The 25,797-nt window shown below is 43.8% G+C and overlaps 2 protein-coding genes across 9 annotated transcripts in view; both read left to right on the top strand.

The window, feature by feature from the left end:
• SLC22A15 (solute carrier family 22 member 15) overlaps nucleotides 1-3,583 on the top strand; it is a 47,880-nt gene extending 44,297 nt beyond the window's left edge. For 2 of the 4 annotated variants that reach the window (XR_010079947.1, XR_010079948.1), the window contains one exon: nucleotides 3,418-3,554. Coding sequence is in view for 1 of the 4 variants with exons in the window: in XM_063394072.1 (XP_063250142.1) it covers nucleotides 3,499-3,508 (10 nt within the window). In the remaining 3 variants the exon portion in view is untranslated. Of the gene's footprint in view, nucleotides 1-3,417 lie in introns of all 4 variants that reach the window. The other 2 variants (XR_010079949.1, XM_063394072.1) reach the window with 2 other exon arrangements.
• MAB21L3 (mab-21 like 3) lies at nucleotides 3,469-20,308 on the top strand. 5 transcript variants are annotated; one of them, XM_063394080.1, is made up of 7 exons: nucleotides 3,469-3,607; nucleotides 7,893-8,033; nucleotides 10,093-10,164; nucleotides 12,563-12,854; nucleotides 15,172-15,353; nucleotides 16,291-16,404; nucleotides 19,086-20,308. In XM_063394080.1, the coding sequence occupies exons 1-7, from the start codon at nucleotides 3,560-3,562 to the stop codon at nucleotides 19,317-19,319; spliced, it is 1,083 nt and encodes a 360-aa protein (XP_063250150.1). In that variant the 5' UTR covers nucleotides 3,469-3,559; the 3' UTR covers nucleotides 19,320-20,308. The 5 variants fall into 5 exon arrangements, with proteins under 5 accessions (XP_063250150.1, XP_063250148.1, XP_063250146.1 ...); XM_063394078.1 differs by lacking the exon at nucleotides 16,291-16,404 and adding an exon at nucleotides 16,096-16,290; XM_063394076.1 differs by having other exon boundaries at nucleotides 16,096-16,404.
• Nucleotides 20,309-25,797: the final 5,489 nt, after the last annotated feature.

Raw genomic sequence — 25,797 nt, 5'->3', positions numbered from 1 at the left:
CACAGAATACTTTTACAAGGGTTTCACAGATCCAAAATCATATTCAGTCCTGCATATTGCCAACAGCATGAATGAAAATTACATACCAGAGATTCAGTGTTTTTGCAGATACTAGAAAATTTCTAAATCGTCTTCAAAGAGCACTTATAAGTAAATGAAGGTGCAGGTACAAAGAAAATTAGCCACAATCTGAGCTCCATTACAAGGTGCTACGAAGTGGGAACTGAAATAATATAAATGGGGTGATGTAATATAGCTGAGTCATTTCATATGATCTTATGCACACCAGCAGGCAGGGAACTGTGACTTGAGAAGAGCAAGGTATTGAAGTGTGGCTTGAAAATGCTTGAGAGAAACTGTATAAATCAGTGGATGCTCATCAAGCAGAATGTGGGTGTCTGTGGTTGGCTAATTAGGTATGTGATGCTGAAAACCTCCTCAGGAACATCACCAAAGAGGGAAGAAAGTTTTCAGTGCTTCAGCAAAAACTGTCTGGAGAAACTGTCCCTCAAAAATGTGCCCAGACCCCAGCAGGGGCTTAAGGCATTTGTAACAGTCACTAGAAAACAAAGGGATTCAGAGGTGTCAAAAAGCCATTCTCAGTGTGGATGGGAATCTCCTTAGAAACAAGTATGCTTGGGAGTTTAATTTGCCAAATTAATCAAGTTCAAAAGCTCTCAACAGTGCTCATGATCATGATATCTGATGGATTGTAAGCTAACTAGAACTGAAGAGACCTTTTGTGGTTCACATGGTTGCCTGGCTTCAGCAGAGTGCTTTTTATCTCCATGGAGTTGTTGTGAGCTTTTCACAAAAGAATGGGTCATCTGCTCCAACCTCCCTGCTCAAGCAGGGTCATCCCAGAGCACATGGCACAGGATTGCAAACAGACACTCATGGAATATTTCCAGTGAGGGAGACTCCACAACCTCTACGGGCAACCTGTTCCAGTTCTCCATCAGACCCACATTTAAGAAGTTCTTTCTCATGTTCAGGTGGAACTTCTGTGCATCAGTTTCTGCCCATTGTCTCTTGTCCTGATGCTTAAAACCACTAAGAAGAGCCTGGCTTCATCTTCTTGATGCCCTCCTTTCCTTCTGTGCTTCTTGAAGAATGACAAAAAAGAAGTAGCCATTCTTCACTCCCTCTTGCTGGTGTGCCTGGGGAATTAAGTTGTTGTAGGCTCAGAGGAAATATTTTCTCAGGAGATTGTGTTTATTATGAGCCTTTGGAGCTTGGATCTGTCTCAGATTTTCTCCACCTTAGTCTTACTTTATACAAGCACTGTCATGGTAGAAGGTTCCTGAAAAGGACCAATCTGATGGAGGTTTCTCTGCAGTAACACTACATCAGCTCAGTAGACCTCACTGGAGAAGCCTGGACTCTTCCCACTTTGTGTCTGCATCCTCTTTTATCTGTGCAAATGTTCCCATTTCTGCACTGTCCCTGCTCTTTACTCTTTCCTTCCGCAGGTTTTTCCCACAGTAACCTTCCCTCCTCATACATGGCCATCTGCCTCTGCATTTCTGCTGTGTTCTGTGCTATCTGGCCCTCATGTGACAAACACAAGCTCTTGTGAGGTCAAGACTGGCTGCTGCCTCCCATACCACTCTAATCTATATTTTGCTGGTGGTGTAAAGACCTTTATCAGTTGTAGTGTTTACTGTCAGCCAAATAGCACTCTTCCCATCCTGTAAGTAGCATAATATGTGCTAATGGGTTGGATGGAAATAAAGGATGGATTATAATATGGATTATGAACATAAGATATGTTGTTATATAAAAGAAAAATTACCAAAAGCACTTCATCCCTCTGCCAGCACCATGTCTCTGGACAGCTGTCATGAGGAGAGACCTTATAGGTGCAAGAAATAGACCCTTAATCTCTCCTTGCTTCACAATACATGTCTGAGGTTCTGAGTATTAAAGTAGTGGGGTTTGGTGTCAAGAGTATTAAGGAAGTTGCCTGCTGTATGTGCAGCTGACTGTCTGAGGGGGCACAAGGGATTTAATGTTTTAGGGGCAGCCTTGTAATGGAATCTGACCATTTAAAAGGCTAATTCCCATCTTTCGTACACTCTGCTTGGATATAATCCTTGCAACCTGCCCTTACAAGTTCCACTTACCTTCTTTCAGATTCTTTTATCTGGCTTCCCTAGCAGAGCTCACATAAACTGCTGGGCCCTCAGAGGAAAGATAGCCAGTAAGTCTTGAAATGGGCAAGAATGTAGTATGAGTCCCTAAACACTGGGGAACCAAAAAAATCTTTTTCACCGCCCAATTCTACTGGAAGCTGGTTTGGGAAGTAAATGCCTACAGGTCTTTGTGAAGGACTCCTCAAATCCCTCAGCAAAAAGACAATACCAGCTGTCTGGTAGAGAAAGGTTTGCTTCGTAGGTGCTGGGGAAGCAGATGTCCTGCAGATGTCCTGGTATTTGTTCTCCAATTAATTACTTAAATGAATGTACTTTGTAGGTGACTTAATGAAGGACATAATGAAGGATAACTAGCAACAACAGTGCCTTTCTTGAGGTAGCACCCAGTGCCCACCCAAGTGCTGTCTTTTGCCAGCTGCTGCAGAGGCAGTAAATCAGTCAAGGGATGTCAAAGTTCATTTTCCAGGGGAAACAGTGACTTTACTCAAAAGTGGAGTGTGCCTTCCTTTATAAGGAATGCTTAGCAGCATGGGATCTTATCTCTGTACTCTGTCACTCCCTTCCATGTGCTGATGTACCCTTCTTTCTAAAAGCCACCTCGCTTCACTGGATCAATGAGGCCTGATCAATTGTTTTTGCCTCTGAATCATCCATATGGGACTGTTAGCTGAGCTGCTGGCAGAAAACGAGAGGCAGCTTTCTGTCTGTTTACAGTAAAGAAAGCGAAGCAAGCTACAGGAGGGGACAGGCTGCACAATATTTACTGTCAATACAGCCGGAGAGAGAGAGGAGATATAAGGAGAGGGGAGGAGAGGGCAGCAGGGGCTGCAGACTGCAACCCCAGTGAATGGTCTGAGTGTAAAAATACCCATGGGTTTTCAGATGGAAAGAGAGTGGATTAGTGAACAAGGAATAACTGAGAGCATTTAGGAAAGGGTGTAGGGAAGGTCTTGCGAGGCAGGGACGTACTAGTGGCATGCAGAGTAATAATGCTGTGCATGAATGTACTGAAGTTGCACTGCAATCTGAAAAGCACTTCCAGATCTGCCCTGAGTCAGAGCAGTTGCTGGGATATTTTTGTGTATGCCTGCATGCAAGATCCACCATTTAAAAGTAATAAGGTGAACAATAACAGTTGAGCTTAGAGAATATTTGGAGCTAGTTTTCTGAACGAGCTGAATGTCATCATTGTAGCTCAGACCAGAAAAAGGAAATTATTAAAAAGAGGCATACTTCCTTGCTTCTATCTCCTCTTATTCAGCCACAGAGGTATTAGGTGACCTGAGCTTCACAGGACAAGAAGGCTCTGAGCAGCTCTCTCTGAGTGTTCCTCTACTTCCAGAGGCAGGTGAACGAGTGAAGAGTGAATTCACACTTTAAAGAGCAGCGAAGACCATCTTGCCATGAAACCTTTCACAGATGAAGATGTAGAAATCTACATCCAGAGTAAGGTAAGACTTTATCTGACCAGATTTTCTGTCTCCCACAGTAGGTGTTGATTCTGAAGGGTGCCAAATTTGACAGTTAGTTGCTCGCCTGCTGTCTTCATTTCTGAGACAAGATTGGGTGAAGTTTCATGAGAACTGTATTTCTAATGAGATTTCTAGGTTTCTGTTGCAGAATCTTATCTGCTGGTAGGCTAATTTTTCAAGATGCTTGTCCTCTTCTTCTAGGTATCCTAAATTTTTGTTCCTGATCTGGAATTCCAGGTGTGAGGCTAGCTGTAATTGCCAGCATTTAAATCTAAGGAAAGGTCCTTGCCTCTCTCCATGTCTAGTGGTCTTGGCTTGACCGAAACAAGACCAACACCAGATGTTGCCTCTAAGAAAGATGTAGGAACTGCAGAGACAGACCAATATTGTTAGAATTCAGTCATCAGTCTGTCACCTCAGCTTAGGATACTTCTCTATATACCATGATTAAAATAACATGTCTCATTAGCACATGCAGAGTGGAATCTCATTTTCTATTTTATACGATATTCTGCCACTCAATTTTTCCCCCATTATGAAATGAAATAAAACAGAATAAAATCCTCTGTGAAACAATACTGTTTAATAAAAGCTCTAAGTGAGCCATAACATTTTTTAAAGCTGACACGTTTCATGGCAGTACTTAGCAAGATCCTGTTTTATAGTCTACTTTCCCCAACAAAATGCAAGATACCAAAGTGACAACTAATTTCAAAATCATAAAGTGTAAGGCTTTCTGTAAAGGATCACATATTTTACTACAGTGAAGGTGCTGGTAAGAAAGCCCCTTCTCTATTTGTTTTCTCTATGGAAATGTTTTGATGGCAAGTATGAAAATTCTCACAGAAATATACCTTCTTCAGGCGTGCAGTGTTGTGCACAGGAAAATCGTTCCATGAGAATCTGTTCAGTGAGCTATAACAGCGAATGCTTCTCTGAAGATTTAAAAAGTAGAGCTACAAAGGAGGGAACAGAGGGAAGCCATGCACAGGAAGATGCTCATATGACAGCCATAAGTACAAGGAACAGAAGCAGACTGTAGTTAAGTGAGGCTCATAGTTGCCAGTATTTTAGGTTATACTGAAAGTCTGTTTTCTAGCAGCCCTCCAGCTCTGATGGATTCTTAGTTTCTGCCTGCTCCTGAGTCTCTTGTCCCAGAGATGCTGCCTAACCATCAGACATTTCAGCTTGTCAAATGCTGCCTGTATTTGGAAATAGGTCAACCACCTGGTACAATGAATCTCTATAATACCAGAGATTTCATCCTTAAGCCACTCATCAAAGCAAAAATTCAAATGCGTATGGAGGGGATGTGGCTGACTAAACAAGAGAAAACCCAAATGTTCTTAACAGTTCCTAATAAATCCCAATCCTGATTCCTGCCCCTTTAATAAAACCTTAATTGACTTTGTTATTCAGGTTTAGTGCATTTGTTTTGGCACAATTCCTCAAGTTAAGACCTGGTAAGGGGAATCCCAGTTGGTCACAGAAGTGACTGTCCAGCAAAGACCTTTGAATGTCTCTTCTCCCAGTATGTGTGTGCTGGTACTAGAAGTATCTGAGATAAATGCCTTGGCTCTTCAGACTCACGTTCTGTTTTCTGATTTTTTTGCCCTCCCTTCTGTAGGAAGGTTGTATTTTCCAACATGGTGATTAGGGAGCTAATTATGGTTAGCTAATTATAGTGAGCACACTGTCAGTCACATGCCCGTTGTTCTTTTATCCCTGCTCCAGTGATGGGGAGTACACATTGAAAGAGGTGTTTAGTGGTACTCCCTCAGCTGTTTTTTTGAGTGTGTACTCTTATAAAGAATTCATGACAACTGCTGTAGCCTAGCCAGCAGGCGATGAAGGCAGAATTAACTGAAGCCAGGCTGGGTTGAATGGATTCTCCCTGGATAATGGAGGTGGTAAAAAATGTTTCCAGCAGGTGCTCCTTAGAGAGAATAGAGCATGAGCAATGCATACAGAGGGCACTCTGGGTCTCTGTTTGAGCTGACCCACTATGAGATTGTGTACTTTTTATACTTTTCAGTTTAAAAAAGTCTGTTTTTTTGTTTAAAAGCTCTTTGAGATGGACAACTTTCTCTGCCGCTCCGCATTCACTTGCTGGAGAAAACGCTAGGTGTCTTGTTGAGCAAGACAAGTTTATTAGACTGCTCTAAGGAGTTGTTCTGGATGAACAAAAATAAGGTGGAGAAAATAGATACAGTATAGATACAGATGGAGAAGTGCCATAAGTGAAAGCTGAGATGAGGAGGTGAAAATGAACATAGACTAAAATCTTTCAGTGTAGGTTTGTTGGGGTTTTTTTTAAGTACTTGTAAATAGCTAAAACTGCTTGTAGAGGAAAGGATGAATTGGAATGAGGAGGAGGGTGAATTACTAGGGAAATTAAAGGGCATTATATAAACATAAAGGACTACAGGGTGTTACGATAGCAAAGAAACAGGGTGTCCAGGGTGAATGAGAGCCCAGTGAGGGGAATATGGTGCTGCTGTCTGACATATTTCCCATTTCCAAAAGCTATTCAGGCTTGGTAAAAGTACTGTTAACTTTGTTGTCTGAGGGAGGAAGGTATTCAAACTCTGCTCATCTTCAAGTTCAGTGTTAGTCAACTGCAGTTCATCAGTTAATGGATGTGAGGCAAGCACTAGTCCACTTTAGTCCATTGAATGGTCCCTTGTTGAGAAAAAGTGAATCTATTTGTCCCCTTCTTGGGCCTGGGGACACATTTCAACACACTTCAGTGTTTTTGACTGGTAGTTCAACATTTGACATAAAGGTGTCCAAAAGGACTTTTAAAAATGTACTTGTCAGTGACATTTTTTAAAAGAGAAGAGCATTGTTTAGATGCTGAAGAAGATGCTGAGTAAATAGGACACAGGAATTTTAGAAAGCCATAGGCTGGTTTGGGTCAGAAGGCACCTTTAAAGATCATATACTGTGACACCTTGCACTAGACCAGGGCTCAAAGCCCCATCCAGCCTGACCTTGACCACTTCCAGGGATGGGGCATCCACAGCTTCTCTGGCAGCCCGTTCCAGTGTCTCACCACCCTCAGAGTACAGAATTTTTAATTTATGCTTTTGCTTCCTTTCAATCTTTGATAATAACAAAAGACTGGCAGTTACGTTTGACTGTGGCAATTGTGCTTTATCATTCACTTTAGCCAAGTGATGAACTCTATGATTTTTTTTTTCCTTGCCTGCAAACAATAAGATTTAGTAGAATATTGTGAGGAAAAAGAAGAATCAAGTAGAAAGCAAAAGCTGTAACTAAATGAGATGAGATGAGATAAGATCCAAAAAAGAACAGTAAACAGTCTTAATATTTCACTCTTCAGAAGTAATTCTGGTTGTATAAGTAATGGCAAATATGTTAATGAACTTCATTAACAGTAGCTGGATCTCCTCACTTTGGTAAATGTGTAAGGATATTTGGGAAATATTAAATGTCCTTCACTAACATGGTTCCTTCATGTTCCTTCTGTTGAATCTCCTTGTTCAGACTGTGACAATCCCCTTATGCTCCCTTCATTTTTAGTCATAAGTGAAGGTTCAGGTTCATCTTATATTTTCTGAGTTGTCCACCCCTCACCTCAGTCCTTCCAAGACTCAGACATTTCACTGAAATAATTTTCAGTAGTTCATTGTGGTACTACTACTTATACTGAAGAGCTACCCTTTAAGCCACACAAACACCTGCTTCCAAATGGGACCAGCTTTGGAAAGATGTTTTCACATAACCTAGGAGTAGAGTCTCATCTGTACTTCAGACATAAAGACAGTGTGGATGCTTTCAGTGTATAAGGTAGGCATCTGCATGATGCCACATACATCTACCACCTGACTAATGGACAGATCTGTAACTCTTGATGTCCTGTCAGTTCTTGGAAGGAAACATATCCTGGCGTTGAGAATGGCTACTGCATGCAGGGGAGTAACTGGTATTCTGCATCAGTGGATAAAGAATTGAGACTGTAGCTGTAGTTGATAACAAATTTATGTGTGTAATGAACTCCTTTCCTTCCACCCAATGGTGTTGGCATGGAAATATCAATTAATGCTCAATAGTCTTGAATATTGACCCTTTGGTGTTCACAGCTCTGTCTCGTGGTAAATTGGTTGCAGTACACAGGGAACATTTTTTATTCCCAGTGCAGCACAGGCACAAATGTTTCAGGATGCTTTCAGCTGATTTGTCTGCTTCCCACTGGAGACAAATTACCTGTAACATGAAGTGTCTCTCCTGGAACTGACAGGTGGAGCGGCGGCATTACCTGGTTTCCAAAGCAGTGGAGGAGGTGCAGAAAATCATCCAGCAGCTGACCGCAGAGATCAGCTACAAGGCCGTGCGATTCCAGGCCATCTCCAACTCTGGCATTCACAATGAGAACATTAAGGTATGAACAAGAGCTCTAAGGCACTCTGTGGCAGCCAGTAGGCAACCAGAAAGGGATTCCTCCATTATGTAAGTGTTTGTATGGGCAGGTACCTCACCCAAAACATCACAGGTGATGTGCTGACACTTCACTGTGGAGTTTAGTGGCTAGGTCATTGGCACTCACTCATGGACATCTCTCAGCCAGAGGAGCATTGAAGAGATGGGTAAATCAGGCAGAGCCTCTTCTTACAGCTGCTGTGTTTACAAAGAGTATCTATTGCCAGAGCTGTCAATCCACAAGCAGAAGCCAAAGATCTTCAGGAGACAGAAAGAAAAACTTATGCAGCAGTAACGTAAGAAAAAAATGCTATGACTCACGTTTTTCACAGGTGGAAAAGCTGTCAACTCACTAAAAAAAAAAGAAAAATTAAAAGTCCTTCTTCTGCTATGAACATTAGAAAGCCCCTTCTGAAAAATATGTTTGTTCTGTGTCACAGATCATGATTTCATTTTTATTGGGAAAAAAAATGCTTATTAGTGAGAGAAGTGAAATGCCTCCCCATTTTAGACCTTGAGATGTGAAAAAAATAATGCCCTGTCCCAGCTGTGACAGAAGAAGGTTGCTTATTTCTTGTGACTCCATTACACAAAAGTAACTAGTAAAGACACAAGAAACAATCACAGCAATGGCAACATCAGATGAAAACAATCTTTTTCATCTGAACTAGTTGAAATACTAATGTCACCCATTATACTAAACCACAGCCATTTACAGATCAAAACATGGCAAATACATAAAAACATGAGGCAACTTTTCAGCTCTTTGGGACTGAAAGGGAAAAAGTCTTTGTACGAAGCTGCTGGAAGGGTATGGAGATGGAGGCAAAATATAATCACTCAGTCTGAAATGTGGCTACTGCCTTGGGGACGAGGACATTGAGGTTCATAGCTTTTCTGGAATATTGTATATCCCAAAGCATGTGGTCTTGTCGATAAGTATGGCCACAGTGACATAAAACAGTGCCACATCCTGGTCCACGAGTTCCTTAGCGCCAGAGTCTGCCAGCTTCCTCTCGTGCTGGAACAAACCTGCTTGGCTAATGAGGTCTGACAGGACCAGGGTCAGGGTAAAATTATTGCTCTGGACAGCAAAGCAGAACAAAACCACCAAGGCAATCTATTACGAGCAGTAACTTGGTGTTACAGTATGCAGATCTGAACAAATTCTGCTTGAAAGAAATCCTCAAAATCTGTTTCCTTAAAAGTGGCAGATCTGTTGTTCATGCTTAACTGGACCCACTGTTACAAATCCATGGAAGTAACACTAGGAGGACCTGACTAACTGTCCTGTATGTATGGGACAGCAAAGAATGGGTTGATGAGAAAATATTTTGGTTTGGGCTCTCTACTTCCAAAAATTGGAAACTTTAATATAGTTGCTGACATACTTCAACATAGAGGAGACTTGTGTCCAGGGAAAGTCAATGTATTCATTATTCCATGTTTAATTTCACAACATCTTTTCTTCTGACAGTTAAATCTACAGTGATTTTTCAGAACCTTCAGCTTCTGGCTAAAAGGAATGAATTTAACATGGTGAGAGATCTAGATTTGTTGAGAAGCCTCAAGTTCCCTTCTAAATATGAAGGGCTGAATGGAGAATAGTTAAGAAAAGTCCTCAGGTATTCAGTGTTTTCCTGTGATCCACATAGCAAAAAGTCACGCTTTAAAGAAAAATCTGAATTAAAATTCAGATGAACAAGACAGATTATTTAATTTTTAAAAGTTTGTTTTCGTTGTGGCCTACCATTTTTGGAGCTATCAACTGTGCAGGGCTGATCCAAAAGCCGTGGAGCCTTCAGTAAGGTTATAATGAAGAGGTCCAGACTAATGGCTGGTACTGCACTGCCCAATGGCATTGCCAAGTGTTTAATCAAGGTGGGCGCAATGGGAGGATTTTCCTTTAACAAACTCCAAGCATCCAGGGAAGCTTGCAGCTTTGCTCTGTGAACGAATGACCTAGCACTTGCTTTTTCTGTGTTCTGTGTACTTCTTGTCTTCCTTTCTGCTTCTCTCAGGATCAGCCAGCTTTACTGGCCAAGTGGTCAGCTATGCTTCGGAGGAAGCGCCCATTCCACCCATCCATCCAGGTACAAAGCCCTCCTGGTGCCTGACAATCCCTGTGCTTGCCTCCTCCTTGCACACCCTCTTCTCCAGACAACTTCATCTACCAGATTGATCCTTCCATGACTGCTTTGTCCTCTGCACGAGAGACTTGCTTTTTTTATTATTTTTCTCAAGGCATAATTATTTCTTTTCTAACCTAATGTTTCTGCCTCCCTGGAACAGCCTGGCCAGGTTCATAAGAATGAGGTTGTATTTCATTTGCCCAGCATACCCAAGACAGGACTTTAATACAGCAGAACTGGCCACAAGTTACACCCCCCAGAACTGGAGACTCTTGCTCAAGCCTGGGCTTTCTGGGGCCCATGGCCTGCACATAGCATGTGAGACCATTGTGTGACAGAGCATGGATGTGGGACAGGGATTTATTTAGGCCAAGAAGACACCAACTGCCCAGCTTTACAGTGCTATTTCCTTGTGTATTCTGTTGTTTTTTGGTAAGCTATGGGTGAAGGACCCTTGTGACTTGCATTTGCAGGCACTCACATAACATGTGAACCTCTTCCCTTTACAATCTATTGGGTGCCAGTGCATATGAAACAACGTTTTGCTATGGGGGGGAATGGGTTTTTACCTGCAAATGTGGCTGAGGCAGTGAGAGGAGTACTAACTGCATGACAGCTATTGTATTTTTTTCTTTTGGAGCCTACTATTCTGAGCTGCCCACAGGACTTCTCAGCTTCACCAAACCTGATGTGTGCAGGTCCACTTGATATGCAATATCATCCTTTCAGCATCCTTCTGCCTTTATGGTTTATATTTGACAAAAGAGCAGTTTCCTTGTTTTTTCTTTGCTATTTCTGTGCTTCTGGCTGGCCATCTTTTGTTTTCCAAATCTCTTGCCAGGGAGCAGAAAAGACCAGCTGCTCCCTGTGAGACAGAGAGAGGGAGAGAGGGAGAGACAGGAGGTGAGCGTAGCAAGGCAGCCCCTGCCCTGTGGTCCTAGAGTGAGATAGACACAAGGAGGGCAGCTGGGTCAGCCAAGAGTCTGGATCATCAGGAAAGTCTGCTGGTAAGTCAGGTCTGAGGTCAAGCCACTCCCCCACTGACTGGAGCCCAGGGCTAACCTGAAATGGGGGTCCCAGACCCATGGGCAGAAGGTGCAGGTAGAAGTCCCAGAAAGGCTGCTTAGGGACAATAAAGCCTGTTAGTGTCCTCAGGGCCCTGGCACCTCTGTGGTAATACTTTAAATCAGCTAGACTGAGCTGAGGAAGGCTACCAGAGTGTTTTGGATTGTTACAGGAGAGTGACAAGTGTGTTTCATTCACCATGGGTGTAACCACCTCGCAGCAGTGGCTGTCACTTCACATCCTGCTCATGCAGCAGCTTCACCTTACTTATGCCAGTGTAAGTTAGGCTTGGTAGCAAGTGGACTTGAAAAGTTCCTGAGCCAACATGGTAAAAATCTGAAGGAATTTGAACACCCCTTCTGGAGCCAAAACTGCCAGATGCTTCCAAAGCAGCACTTGGACATGTCTGGCTATGCCCTGGGCCAGATAGATGATGTTTTGTGGTATTTGAGTCACCTTGTTCTTTCCTTGCAAATACCGCCTCAGAACTGGTTTTTATTGGAAAATGGTTGTTCCCTAAGTGAGGCAAATTACCTGGCTTGTGAAGAAGCCTGTTTAAGGCTTCCTTTTCCATTGGTTGCTGCCTCCATCCTTACACTGTTTCTGTCATGCTCATCAGGAGATGCAGTTCCGTACATTACAGCTGGCCAAAACCTGGAGTTATTTCTGAGTGACACTGCCTCTGTAGGCTCAGGCATGTCACTTGCCTTATGTCTCTGTTTCTTTAAAGGCCAATCAATCAGAGTGAAACACTTGTAAAATCAATGGGCCAGAGCCTTATTTTGCTAATGTCTGTAGTGGACTTTGAAAGAGATCAGAAAGGTGCACTTTTTGCCATAGTTATTACTAGTATTGGACTCTGGGCTTATCTCAAGTAACAATTCTGAGATAATAGCTGGCACTATTTAGGTTTCCCTTGGCTGGATCTCAAAACATATTCTCTCATGCCTGCCTGCTCCTTGGAGCTGGTTATTACATCTCATGCAATTGCAGACTAGAAATAACAAGAAAAGGCAGAAAGCGTGGCAGGTGTGGTGGCAAATCAGCCAGTGAGCTCTTATCTTCTAAGAGCTTCACATCAGAAGCCTTCTAAGACAATTTCCTTTTAGTCTGCATGCCTCCAAGGTAACCCTTAGACACGTCCTGGCTGTGTTCAGTTAGTTCCATCATACCATGGTTTTTACTTCTTTCTAAAGCCCCCAGTTTCACCTAGTACTTCCTCAACCCCGTTTTCCTTATTTTAGCTCATGGATCTGCCCTTGTCTGCTCTGTCAATCTCTCTGAACTCTCCTAGGTGTTAGCACCCAGCCAGTTCCTCATCACAGTTCCTCTGCGTGGCCTGACGGGGTACAGGGAATGCCAGGTTCGGCACTGGCGCTATTACACCGTGAACGGGGCCAAGCTCCTCTCCTCCGTGCGGGACCCTGAGGAATTGCATCAGTGGCTGGAGGTGGAGCAGTTCTCAAAAAGCCTTCAGCAGTGGCATGAAGAGGATGTGAACATCGAAGGGGATCTGGTTCCAGCCAAGGTCCTTATTGTCTTCCGGGAGCTGGTGGAGAAGTCGATCGTCTCCTGTAACCTCTCCAGTGAGTTTGGTGGGGACAGGTGTAAGGGAAACCATCACATACACAAAGCGTTTGACTTGCGTGGTCAGAAGCTGAGCAAAACTCTCCAAAACCAGGAAGCCTTCAAGCAATTGCAGTGACATACACAGACCTGCACTGAAGATAGAATTCAGTATTCTTGGGCTCTTTGTACCCAAGATGTTACTCCTTTCTTAAGAATTTGGGTAAAGTCTCCAGCAACATCACCATCACTGTTCAACTAAGAGGCAGCCCAGATTTTTAGAACATTTAGGAATTTGTTTGGGGAAAAAAAATCTTTCTCCACTACAGCATCTGCAATATATTTAGATTGTCAAGGAAGGTTGTATGGGAAAATCGGATACCAGAAAGACACATATGTCTGAGGAGAACATGTTTGAAGATATTTATAGGGCAGATAATGCTCCAGGGAAACCTTACCTGCCCATAGCTTTCCAGCATGGGATGGTGGGAACTAAGTAGAAGGACTTCTACTGAAGCAAAGTATGTTGGACAAGTGCTCTTTTCCCCAGTGTCTAGGCTACTTCTGGTGCCTCTTCCATAGCATGTTTCCAGGATGACTTTACTCATCAGTAGCCTAATGAGTCTTGTGTATTTCAGAGCAATAGAAGCTATTTCTGCTCATCTGGTTCCACTCTAAATTGTAGTCACAGGAAAAAAAAAAACATGTTAAAGTCAAGCTCTGCTAGATAATGGCCTTTTTTTCAGGAAATACTTGTTATCATAGGAATGGAAAGGTGGGTAGGAATGAAATTTCACCATTGAGGCTCACAAGAAGGACCAACTGGAACGGGCTTGCTTCTGAGGCTTTACTTATGTGAAAGTTATTGTGTGGGCAGCAGTCACATCAGGTTTTTGAGTGAAAGTTGAGTGTTGAGGGAAAGGTTCTTTCAAAGACCCCAGAGAGTGATGTTTGGGTTGATGATTCTGATGTCTTTTTTATAAGGGCCACTGGGAGGAGATGAGCTAAGATGAAGTCAGGAGAAGCGATCACTATTTTTGTTTGATTCTGTGAAGGATGGACTTCCTTCATCCCACAGTATGGCTGAAGTTACAGAAAAACTTCACTGATTTCTTTGCCTCCCTGTTTTTTAATTCTTTCAGCACCAGCAAAATTGGTTTTTGAGGTGTCTCACTTTTCCTTAGTGGAAAAATAGGTATAAGCATTGCAGTGCTTTTGGAAGTGCCATGAACATATTTACATGCTGACACAGTGGTTGCTCTAACACTTTTTGGCTGCTGGGGGTCCTTGTTGGGAGCTTGGGAACAGAACAGTTCCTGTTTTGATGCCAGGGAAATAACACATAGATTTTCTGAGGTTTATGAAGTTCTGGTTGGGATGGACTCTACTCTTTGCAAGGTAATTTGCCCCATGAATTGCTCCTTAGCCCATGCCAATTGAAATGAGGTGGGATAGCTCATTAAACTGCTTATGTTCATCTGCTCAGGCTTTCACTTCAGTGGGTTAGAGGATGAACACGCAATTGGCTCAGATGGCAGAGATGAAGGCGCAGTGACTGCCAGAGTTACTGGGACAGAAACTTCTCTCATGAACTCAACTGCACCAACAGGAAACATTCCACAAAGTCCATTAGCTGCAGCTGTCTTTCCTTTCTGTACTCTTAAATTGTGTTGTTCCTGGAGACGAGCCACTCTTCTTTCACACTGAGGAAACTTCTTTCCTCCAAATCACATTGGAACTAACTCTTCTTGACACTCAGCTCTTGCAGTGATGTAGCAGTTAGCCTTTTCTGTGTGGCTGCTCTGCACAACATACCATAGATTCTGGTATTGTGTTCTGTGCAAGTGCATCTCCAGAAACAAACCTTACTGATAGCCCACAAAACATTCTGAATGACTGGCAGTGGTAAGTGTGAGCTGGCAAGGGTCTGATCTCAGGTTCTCTGAAGAAAAGAACATCTTTAGGTAGGAAGTGGTTCATCTGGTCCTCTCCAATCTGCAGTGATCTCCTTGTAGTGTGCCATTAGGAGTGTTAGGTTGCACCACTTGTTTAGCTTTATTTTTAAGAAGCTGATCCTAGGGTTTAAGAGGACCCACAAAGAAAAAAAAAAAAAAAAAGCATGATAATTGAGTGTAAAGAACTTTGTTCTTTCATCTTCCTGTTTTCAGTCCCCAGGATAGACTTATATAGATTTAGGTTTTTCTTACATTCTTCATTTGTTATCGAAGAGAAAGTGTTAAGGCAGACCAATAGAACTGCAAGGTCCTAGACAGCCTCTTACTTGGCTTGTGGAAAAGGACCTTTTTTTCTATATTTTCTTCTCTTGTTTTTTCACAGGTAAAGTGACAGTGCTGGAGAGCTTCAGCTCAGTGGTCCGGGTGGCTGTGGAGACATCAGAATCCCAGGTTGAGGTGGAGCTGGTCCCTGCTGTGGAGATTCCAACCTGCTGGCCCGAGAAAGCCCGGTGGCCTCGTTGCCTTAAGCGTTGGCCTTCTCAGGAAAAAGTGCAATGCATCAAGGTAAACAGTGTGAAAAAAACCCTTAACTCTGGGATGGAATTTACCTCTCAGGTGTCTGACAGTGTTTTCCCAGAGGAAGAACTTAATGGTGATAACAGTAGGGCTAGAAGATGTATTCTCTAAAGAGAGAAGCAATGTTTCAAAATATTCTGTCAGGTTTTTTTTTGGTTTTGTTTCCCCCCCACCTTACAGTGGAGAATTCTATAGAAAAAATCTAAGTTAACTTTTTATTACGTGACTCTCTAGCAAACAGTTCTGCCTGCATCACACAGCTCTGACGTGCATCATTCTTGCTCTGTCTCATGTAAGACTCCAGCAAATGGGCTGCTGTTTTGCAGTTTTCCCTCCAGCTCAGTCCCATCTTTCCCTACAACACTCAAGGCTGGATTCTGGCGCTTCAGCTCAGCCCCAGTCCTGATCCCCTCTAATGCACAACCTCCTGCTCCACAGCAAAGTGCCTGCAGAGCTGCACCTCTGCTTTAGTTTCACTGCTGGTAGTGAGCCTGATGGCTCTAGAACAGGATCTCCCTGCAGTAACTGATAGCAGCACACAAGGAAACAATGCAAAAAGCATATTTATTCAACTAAGAGTTAAGATGGGAGCATGCCTCATGTTTGCTGCCTCTGCTAACCCTGTGAGAATAGGCTTTGAGAGATGTCAGCCATGCTTTTGTAACCTCTCTGTGCATTGCTGGGAGAAGTTTGCCCCTGACTGCTGTCGCACTTCCCCTGTTGTTGACAGTCGCTGGGTTTCGACCTCCTGGCCCGCTCTAATTACCACTGGCAGCTGTGCTTCTCCCGTGCTGAGCACATCCTCATGGAGGGACTTGATGAAGATGGTGGTTGTCGCATGAAGTGCTTCAGGGTCATGAGGCAGATGAAGGAGGATGTCTGGTGTGCTGGAAATAAGCCTGTCATCACGGCTTATCACCTCCAGGTGGGCATCACCCTGATACCAACATACAGTCGCGGGATCTGTTGCAGTGGCTTCCGTCCAGCAAGGTCAGAATGCTGTGGTGTAAATCAGTGTTGCATCTGTGTGACTTCCAAGGTAACTGTCAAAACTGCTGTACCTTTTCATTGCTGTCTGGTGGCAAGGAGTTCACTAAATACGTGTTCCAAACTTCAATGAGAAACTAAGGCCTGTAGGAACATTATGATTGCAGCATAAATAGAGTCGAGGCCCCTGCTCTGTTTTGATTTCACACTGCACTATTGTCTGTTTGATTTCACACTTGCACACTTACTTCCTGCTTCTTGACTGTCCCAGCCAACTGTATCCATGTGTCTCTCTGGTGGAAGATGGTGCTTTTTTTCTTTGTGGATATGCACCGAACAAAACTGTCTTAGGTGAGCATTATTAATGAGCTAGGTGCAAACTACTGTTCTAGTGGTGTTTCACCTGGGGTAGAAAGAGAAGAAGAGTTAAAGGGGTGGTGGCATCCTCCCTGCACCTATTTCAGAGTTCAAGATGGCTTCAGACAAGATTTGTGAAGGAGAGAGTAGACTCTGCTATGACTGTGTCCCCACATCTGACAGCTGCAGTCACCAATGGGCCACAGGAAGCACCATTTGTTAGATTATAGATTAAAAATCCTGTTTTCTGGGACTTCATCCTCCTGGAGTTGCCAGGGGCAGGCTGTACTTTTCCCACCTTGAAGACTCAAGCCATTAGGTTCCTACAGTAGTTACTGATCTTTTGGTGTCCAAAACTAGATGCAATGCTAAGATCTCTCCTAAAGAAAAAGCTGGTGACCATCAAATGCTGTTACAGTCATGGCACTACTCTAAGTCAAGATGGAGTAGAAAAAAAATTGATGAGACTGATTATAGCTTAGCTGAATGCAAAACTCCTCAGTGCCTTTAAGGACAACCTGGTGGGAAAACTGTCATAGGTAAGACAAAGTGGAAAACCATTTAACCATTAGCAACAATGTTTTTCCCTGGCTCAAGGAGCAGATGTGCAAGAAGTGCTGTTGTATGGACTCTTGATCAAAGTAAGAAACTATTTAGAAGCTCTTCAGTTCTTCACTGTAACTGTACCTCTGGTTTTTACGGCAAGAGAGGATTGGTTTACCAGACAGAAAGAACTTTTCAAAATTGCTCACATTAAAAAGAAAACAAGGGAAAAAAAGAAAAGCAAGATGAGAGAAACAGTCAGTGGATAAACCAGCAGTTGAGCAGAGGCTTAGTGTTAGGGTTCTTCACATTCTCAAGTCAAAGGTATCTTTGAACCCTGTCAAAGGTATCCAACAATTAGGATTAAACAAGACCTTCTATGACAGAGGAAATCTGTATCCCAGAAGCTCTGGAAGCCAGAAAGGACCACATAATTGCCCTTCTTTTGCTTACCTGCACTGGAATGAAGTTTGAGATTTGAAATTTCAACAAGATCCAGGTACATTCTGAAAGCCAACTCTATGCTGTTGGCAGAGAGCTGGCAGTTAGGGACATAAATGCAGGGGATAGATCACTTTTTTGGGCACCTGACTGAAAAAGCAGAGCTGTTTTCCTTGCCTTCAGAAACTTCATTGCAGCTGCTGCCTGCTGAAGTAATTTTAGTGTGTCAGAAGGTAACTGCTCTGCAAGTCTTCAAGGAGCAGCTCTCAAAGAGTTGTAGCTTGAATTCCTCACTATGTCTTTGTTCCCTGGTGACATTCAAGAAAAGGCTTTGTGGTTTTTGCAGCTGTGAACAAAAAAAATTTCACGTTTGAAGAACTGTTTGAGGAGAAATTTGTCAGCAGTACAACTAGAGACAAAATTCCACCTCTGTAGAAACAGACAAGTTGAAGCCTGTGGTTCTGCCACCTCTCATAATGTCTGTGAGTCTCTTTTTGGGTAGCTGAATTTGCAAAATAAAATTCAGATTCAGAGGAGAGTTAAGGGACTTAGCAGGATTATTAAACACAGGATAGCTGATTTTGTACTTCAAAATGTTATTTCAGGCTGACCAAGGCAGTCAGTATGGCTTTTGTGGTACAGTAAGTCTAAGTTCCTTGAGAAAATTCTTCTCAGTGATGGGAAAGTCTGGGAAAATGCAACACAGGCAGTGTAAAAAATAATACTATAAGAGCAATAATTATATGCATTTTGTTATTTTAACTATGTATTTATCAAATGTTAAATCACATAAAATAATTTTGGAGGAATAGAACATAAGATATGCAGTATCACATGTCAGAAAAAAACCAGACAGCATTTGACCAGAAAGCGAGCCTTGCACCTGCAATAGCTTCTTGGAATCGCAGTCTGTTTAGGATGCAGATCTTTGTGTATCTTCAGCACAAATACAGCTGAAGCTAACAAATAATTACGTTAATCTCATTATGCCCTGTCCCTCCTTGCATCTACTGGCTTCTACCCTTGCATAATAGGCCATTTTCTACAGCCTAAAATGCCTGGCATTTCTACAGAGGCTCCTGCTGGAGGATGGTAAATAGGCCAAGATTATTTAAGCAAGATCATTTTCCTTGGGCTCCTGGCTCAGTCAGGAGAGAGTGGCTCCTCCGGGGAGAGATCCTAACCAGGCACCTCCGAGCTGCTCTTCCTGATCCCCAGAGGAGACTTCAGTTGGGATCCCTCCATTGAAACATTAACACAGGGAGGTAGCAGCACGAGTCTCTGTGATTTTCAAGGCTGTCACCATTCACCAGTACTAAAAGTGCCTTAGTAAGCTGTGTAAGCCCTCGACAGAACCTCTAACACATCTTCTCTCCCATCTGCTTCTTGCAGACAGTGCTATTCTGGACGTGTGAAAAATACCCACGCACCAAGGATTGGCGCTGCTTCCCTGAAGCCTTTCTGAGGCTGGTACAGAAGCTGCACAAGTGTGTAAGCCAGCACTTCCTCAAGCATTACTTTCTCAAGAACACCAATCTGCTCAAATATGCCAACACCAGTGACCTGGACCTGGTGGCCAGCAAGCTGGCAGTCTTCTTGGAGAACCCCGTTTTCTGCCTGGACTGAGGCAGGCAAAGGCCTCACCCCAAGCCTGAGTCAATCCCCAGCTCCTCTCCCCACCCGTGGCTGCTCTCCGTGTCCTTCCAGTAGATGTTGCAGCTGGCTCTGTGAGACAGTTGGCACATGCAGCGCAAAAGAGAAGTGTCGAGCTGGCAGCAGTGGGCGGTGAAAACTGATGGGAGGTATCACTTGATGCCCAGCTGATCTAATTTGCTTTCAACAGTGACAGCCTGCCTGGAAGCTACAGCCAGTGAAACCCAACTTTGTGTGTCAGTCAGAGCAGGCAACTGCCTTGTTCTGTGTCTCCACTCTTGTGGCACCTAAGCTGAAAGGCAGCGCAAAGGAGTCTCGCTCTGCTGCTTCTGTAACCTAGCACATGTATTGCTGCAATCGCCTGTCTCACAAGGGCAGTGGGTTTAATTGCCTGCTTACCTCACAGGCCAGCTCTGCAGAGGGGCAGAGGAACATTTCCGAGGTGTTCTGAAGCTGGAAGCTTTGTCAGAGGAAATTCAGTTCAGTGAGATCCTGCTCCAGTAGGATCAAATAGGAATTTAACCATGCTGCTGGTGTTGAAGAGCTCAATGGAAGCAAGAAGAGGAACAGTGGGTTTTGCCTCTTAATTTTTCTCTCCTCCACTTACATTGCTCTTCCAATTGCTTCAAGTATGTCTCTTTCAAGTTTGCCTTTGCCAGTTGTGTTAGTGCCATACAGTCAGGGGGCTTTGGTAGGGCACATTTCCCTTCCCATCTCTGGCTCTATCCAGGAGGCTGGATGAGGAGGAGCAGGTCTTTCCCTAGCTGTTAGCACCCATGTATTTTTGGGTGCAGTGCAGAAGGAGGATATTTTTCAAAGGCTCTTAGCTCCAAGACCCCTTTAGTGCTTTTAATTTTGTGGATGTTTCAAAAGAAAATGGATTTTAGTATTTCAAAAGAACAGAGCTTTAGAATTAATATAAAGAATGCTGTGTTTAATGTTATTAAATTGCTGAGACTAAACCAAGACTGGGGGGATTTGTGATTTGGTTTGGTTTGGTGGGGGTTTTTTGTCACATCTGTGCAGGAAAGTAAATGAGTCCTTTGCCAAGGGGGCTGGCAGAGGTGGGATTTGGATGCGCTCTGCACCAGGCGCGTCCGCGGTGCGGCGTCTCCCCGTCGTGGCAGGCTGCGGTACAGCCACGCGTCCCCAGCGCCGCCTCTGCCTTTGCAGCAGGCTGTCCTCCACAGGTTTTGAGCACAGTAAATACGGGTCAGGAAGGATCCCAGCTCTGTGGTCCTGGGTCTGGTCGTGGTCCTGTGTCTCCTGCATCAGGTCTCACCGCGTATAGACCTGATCCAGCCATGTCAACTGGCACTCTCTTTGCTCAGATCCTTGGAATACTCTCCAAGTCGCCTTTCCACACGACGTTGTGTGGAACTGTTTTGAACAGTTAACTTCTCTTGCTAAACCTTTGTTCTCCAGGCTCCCTAGATGGGACACAAGTGTCAGTTTCATGATGACATCTCCTGTTCAAGTTGGCTTTCCTGTTTCCTGTGAGCTGAGCTGTTTCAGTAAAGTGCCGGGGGATGCCAATCTGCCAGGCAGAGTCAGGCAGCTGTGGCAATGAAGTAATGTCTCCTGTTTCATCTTGGTTTTGTCTTGGCTCCTGAAGTTAGAGGAGGGCAAAAACAGTTCAAACTCTTTGAGGACAGTGCAAAACATTCAGAGCTGTTAATCCCAAATTTTATATTTTACTGCTCTGATGTATGATCCTTTAGAGATTTAGTTGTGGCTGTTGAAGAATTTATCTCCCTTTATAGCTGGGTGAAATAAAAATGTTTTGATGGTGATATTTTAACTTGGATGCAGCTGTGTATCAGTCCTCAGCTGCTGGGGTGCACAGCCTGCTGTGAAGTGCAACCAGGGGCATGCACCGTGTGCTGCACAGCCGTGACATGGAGCGTTCCGCTGCTCTGCCAGAGTGGCAGCCTCTTACAGCCAGGAATGACTCAGCAAAGCCAGGAAATAAGCACAGAATGATGGACCCCTGCTTCGAGACAAGTCTGAGCAGTTTTTGCTCTGATTTCTTCTTGTTTATACAAGCAAATGCATCAGCTAGCATATGCTGCTGCAGAAAGTATCCTTGTCACCACTGAAACATGGAAGGTACATGAATATTGACCACAAAGACACAGGAACAGTCCCACAGCCTTTTCCCCAGAACAGCAAGATGTGACACAGCTGGCCACTGGCAAAGGGAAAAGGCTTTGAGGAAAGGACTAACGTGTTCATGGAAGCAGTTGAATACAAGAATCAATTCCTTTCAGAGGCATCTTTGAGATATTATCTTACATCATCTCATGCAGGTCTGCTTGGGTGTGTGGGCGTTTTTTGCGAGACAGTTTTTTGTGGTTGTGGGGGAGTTGTGCAGGAGGTCTCTTACTAAAAGAACCCAAACTTTCCAAATATATTTATCACATTTCTCACCACAGTAAACTTTCTGCAAATAGCTTTTCACTTATAAGCCTGACTGCAAAATCATGGCCTCATCCCAAGATTTTCCTCCAGAAAGAGATACCACATTGTGTTTTGGCTACACAATAAGTTTTACGTTTCATATTTATAATTTTTCTTTTTTTAAAAGTTTCTTTTTTTGACCATCTGGATAAATACAGACTTTCTTGAAATAGGTTTAATCAAAAGTTCCTTGTTCAGAACATCTGGAAGGAGTGTGATGAGCATTTTGTCTCTCTCTCTTTTTCATTGCTTTCACGAGTATTTGCTGCATTCTCAGCCCTCACCACAGTCAGCATCGCTCCGTCTGTCAGAAATTTCGATGGAATGTGTTGCTCTGCTGTATAAAACCTCAAACAAAACTCATGACGTTTTTAGTATTTTTACGCAACCTGCCTTCTAGTCACTAGAGGGCATTGTCTCTCTGAAGCACAGGCCCGATCCAGGATCTCGCTCTTAAAATCAGCATCTTATTATCATCGAGCTGAGACAAATGAGCTCGATTAATTTAATGCTGAATTCTGTTGCCAAAAAGGAGAGAAGAGACTACGGGAGAGCTTTCTAATAAATAGCAAGACTTGGGTAAAAAGCCTCTGAACTTTGGAAGCTGCTCTAGGAGCCAGAATATGGATTTATTGTTTCTGATGGTCTTGCAGTAATTCCCAACAGCCTTCGATTGGGAAAGCACCAACAAGCAAAGTGCAAGCAGCGTTCTGGGAAGGAGGGAACTTGCAGGAATAGCCACTCCCCTGCTCCATTGGGGTCCTGCCCTCCCTCCATGGGGCTAGCCCATGACTCCCATGTGTGCCTACCCCTCAGGCTCCTCTGTCTCCCTCTTTTGATCTCCCTCCTCCAGGAACAACAGAAAAAAAAAATTCTTGGAACAAGTTTTCTGATGCCACCTCATTGGCTCTGGTGGGAATGATCAATTTTCAGTGCACATCAACTCTCTTTTACTTCATGGGACCCAGGTGTACACAGAGGCCATTACAGACCATCTACTCACCCTCGCTTACACTCAATCTTTAGTTTGAAATGGTGCCCAGCAATGAAGTTAGATCACCTGGCAAACTCTGTTTCCAGTAGGAGCAGCATGGCCTCTCTGAGCAAAGCTGGGACATGGACAGTGATAGGCAGGATAATTCTGCCTTCATATTAGATATTTTTCTGCTTACTTCTGCAGACCAGAAGTCTGCTAGGACTTCTGGTTTTGAGGAGTAACATATTTTTTATTATTATACCCCACCCCCAACTCTCATCTGAGGCCCTTGCAATGTCACGTGAGATAGTGACACAGCAGCCAGTGCTCAAATCATGGTAAGAGATCCCACTCACCCAATCAGGCCAACCTGATGGTGCCATTACTGTAGGAGGCTGTGGTGCCCTTGACCCCTTTGAGACCTGACTTCTCTGACTGGAATAATACCCACAATTTCAAAGGATATTAAACAGCTGCAGGTAGCAAATGTATTTTAGCCTGTTCTGACCCAGACCATTGCAACACAAAGAAGTGGCCAACACTTTCATCATGTTACATGTACCTGTCAGTTCTGCTCCAAGCAACATCTTTGAACTGAAAGAAGGGACAGGATCAGCACCTGGCTTTGAAAGCATCTCCTGGGTGGGTGATGAAGAATGAACAGATGCCACCAGAGACCAAGCCTATGGAGAGTGCAGAATGTATTTTTCATAGGAAAAATTGTCTAATTTACCATTAGCATTTTCACAAATACAAATTACAAGGAAATGCATTAAGGAAAGAATTAATCAGATTGAAAGGCTTTGTAGTAATTAGAAAAAAGAATGGCATCTTCCTAGGCTCCCCTGGGTAGTGGTAATTACCAGCTGCACAACTGTAGCTTGTGCCACTTAAAGATTTCTGGACTAAAAATCTTAATATCTTTTTGTTTTCATTCTTAGGGAAGCCACTCTTGGAATCAGGCACCAGCACAGGCCAGCAGCTCCGAGAAGCATGAACTGAGCCTGCTTCAGCCTGGGAGGCCGCCACTTTACATGCAGGGTGGTCCATAGCCTGATCCCAAGCCGTGGCTCAGTTGCATCTGGCCCAGCACATTTTTCCTGTTGCCTTGGAGGAGATGGGTACCATTTGTTATCCAGCAATTTGAACAGCCAAAGCTCTTCTACCACAACTGCAGGCAGCCTTACACCCATCTGCTTCTGCAGCACGTCCCAGCAGCAGAGGGCAGTCCACAGCCCCGTGTGGTGACAGTGTTGTCACCAACACAGCTGGGGGACATGAAGGGCAAGGCTGCATGCACTGCAGCTACAAGAGGCTAGCTAATGCATTCCAGGTTAATTCAGGAGAGCTTAAGAAAGTCTGGTTTCAAGCTAGTAGTGAACCAAAACAAAAACGCAGCTTAGAGGAAATTTTTAAAAATCCATGGTAAAAATTACCAAGGAAATTAACATCAACACTGAATTCCTGGGATCCTATTTTTAAAGGGTCAGGACTCCCATAGCTGGGAGGAATGTCATCAGCCACCGAATCCATCTGCTGCTCTTCCTGGTCCTTTCCCCCAAATTAACCAAGAGCTGTTTCAAAGGTAGGTAGATACTTTGCCCCTGGCTCCCGAGGCAGGCAGATTATTTCAGACCCACACAGATCATTAGGAACTTTCTTTGAACTTTCAGCCTAGATGTGTTCACAGCCAGTGCAGTCTGGTTTGTACCAGAGCAAGCTGCTGCTCACCCTCCGTGGGGTTTGCTGTCTGTGCAACCATCACAAGGGTAATCATAAGCTCCCTTGCCTTTAGCTGAGCGTGACGAGAGATGCCAAACTCTGTGGTGTCTTTTTCTCTGATAAAACCTCTGTTCCAGTCTTGATCTACACTGAGTGTAATTCATCTCTGCACTGCTGGTTTGCAGGCTTCCAGATGGAGTCTCATCAGTATCTCCTGTAATGGCATGTCACATTGACAATACTAATCCATGCGGTATATCCCCTGTGCTGAGGAGGAAAGAACACACAGAGGTCAAGATCCCTTACAAAACAACTGCAACTTCAAAGGAGGAGTGACTATCATCAGTGATTTCCTTGGCAAACCAAGTTAGTCTGGTTGAAAGCTTGCCGTGGTCCGGTTGTCTTGGAAGTGAACCATATTCCTGAGGCCGTGGGCCAACAGCTTCATCATCTCCATAAGACCTGAGCTCAGGCCAAAATCAATGAGTCTGCACCAGCTTGTTCCTCTCTGCCTTCCCCAGGCAACAATGAGCTCTGGCCTATCATTCTCCCACACTTCCTCCCCTTCAGTTCATGGTAGACACCATTCCTCCTTGTAACACGTATCCAGCTTTTAACACTAAGCTGAAGAGTTTGGCTGTTTTCTAGCTGTGTCATTAAAATGCCATGGACTGGAGAGGCAACAGATCAGTGACCAGAGCTAATAGCAGCAAAAAGGATTAAATGAACAATGGATCTTGAGCATAATTTATGAATGCCATTAGCCACTGAGAGAGAATTATGTTTTGGCTGCAGTTCTGAGGGGGAAGGGTGAGTCTTATCTAGGCAGGAAGAAAAAAAGTGCCTGATAGCATTTGGATTAACAAACAACTATATTGATTTGCCATGTGATACATCTTGGGCTTTTATGTTTAGATCAGATGTAATAACATCTGACCAAAGACAAACTTGGTCTTTGGTATTTTCTCTATCTCGTATTCAGACCCTCATGGCCAGATAACGTTGTGGTCACATCTCACAGCTGCCAGTCATGGAGCATCTGCCACCCTGCCCGACAGAGCACGGCTCTCCATCAAAACTCTTGCAGAAAGGCAGGTCTTCTCCTCTTAGAGAAGAGACACAACATTAATTGCATGAGTGTTTCCTTGTAGCCCATGCCCACATCCTGGGGATGGGACTGAGCAAGCAATGCCTTTATACGCAGTGTCTCTTCTGCCTTTCATTTGATGATAACCAACACAGTATCTCATTAAACTGCTTAGCTTGGCAGCTGGGGCCATTTGGTAGAGTGTA

The sequence above is a fragment of the Prinia subflava genome, chromosome 3 (genome assembly GCF_021018805.1).
Source record: "Prinia subflava isolate CZ2003 ecotype Zambia chromosome 3, Cam_Psub_1.2, whole genome shotgun sequence".
NCBI classification, from domain to species: domain Eukaryota; kingdom Metazoa; phylum Chordata; class Aves; order Passeriformes; family Cisticolidae; genus Prinia; species Prinia subflava.
This window is presented reverse-complemented; position numbering and strand designations above follow the sequence as displayed.

Coding starts and splice junctions, on each gene's coding strand:
- MAB21L3 (XM_063394076.1), top strand. CDS start 3,560: ATGAAACCTTTCACAGATGAAGATGTAGAAATCTACATCCAGAGTAAG. Junction 3,608..7,892: donor AAATCTACATCCAGAGTAAG/GTAAGACTTTAT, acceptor TGGAACTGACAG/GTGGAGCGGCGGCATTACCT. Junction 15,354..16,095: donor AAAAAGTGCAATGCATCAAG/GTAAACAGTGTG, acceptor TGTTGTTGACAG/TCGCTGGGTTTCGACCTCCT.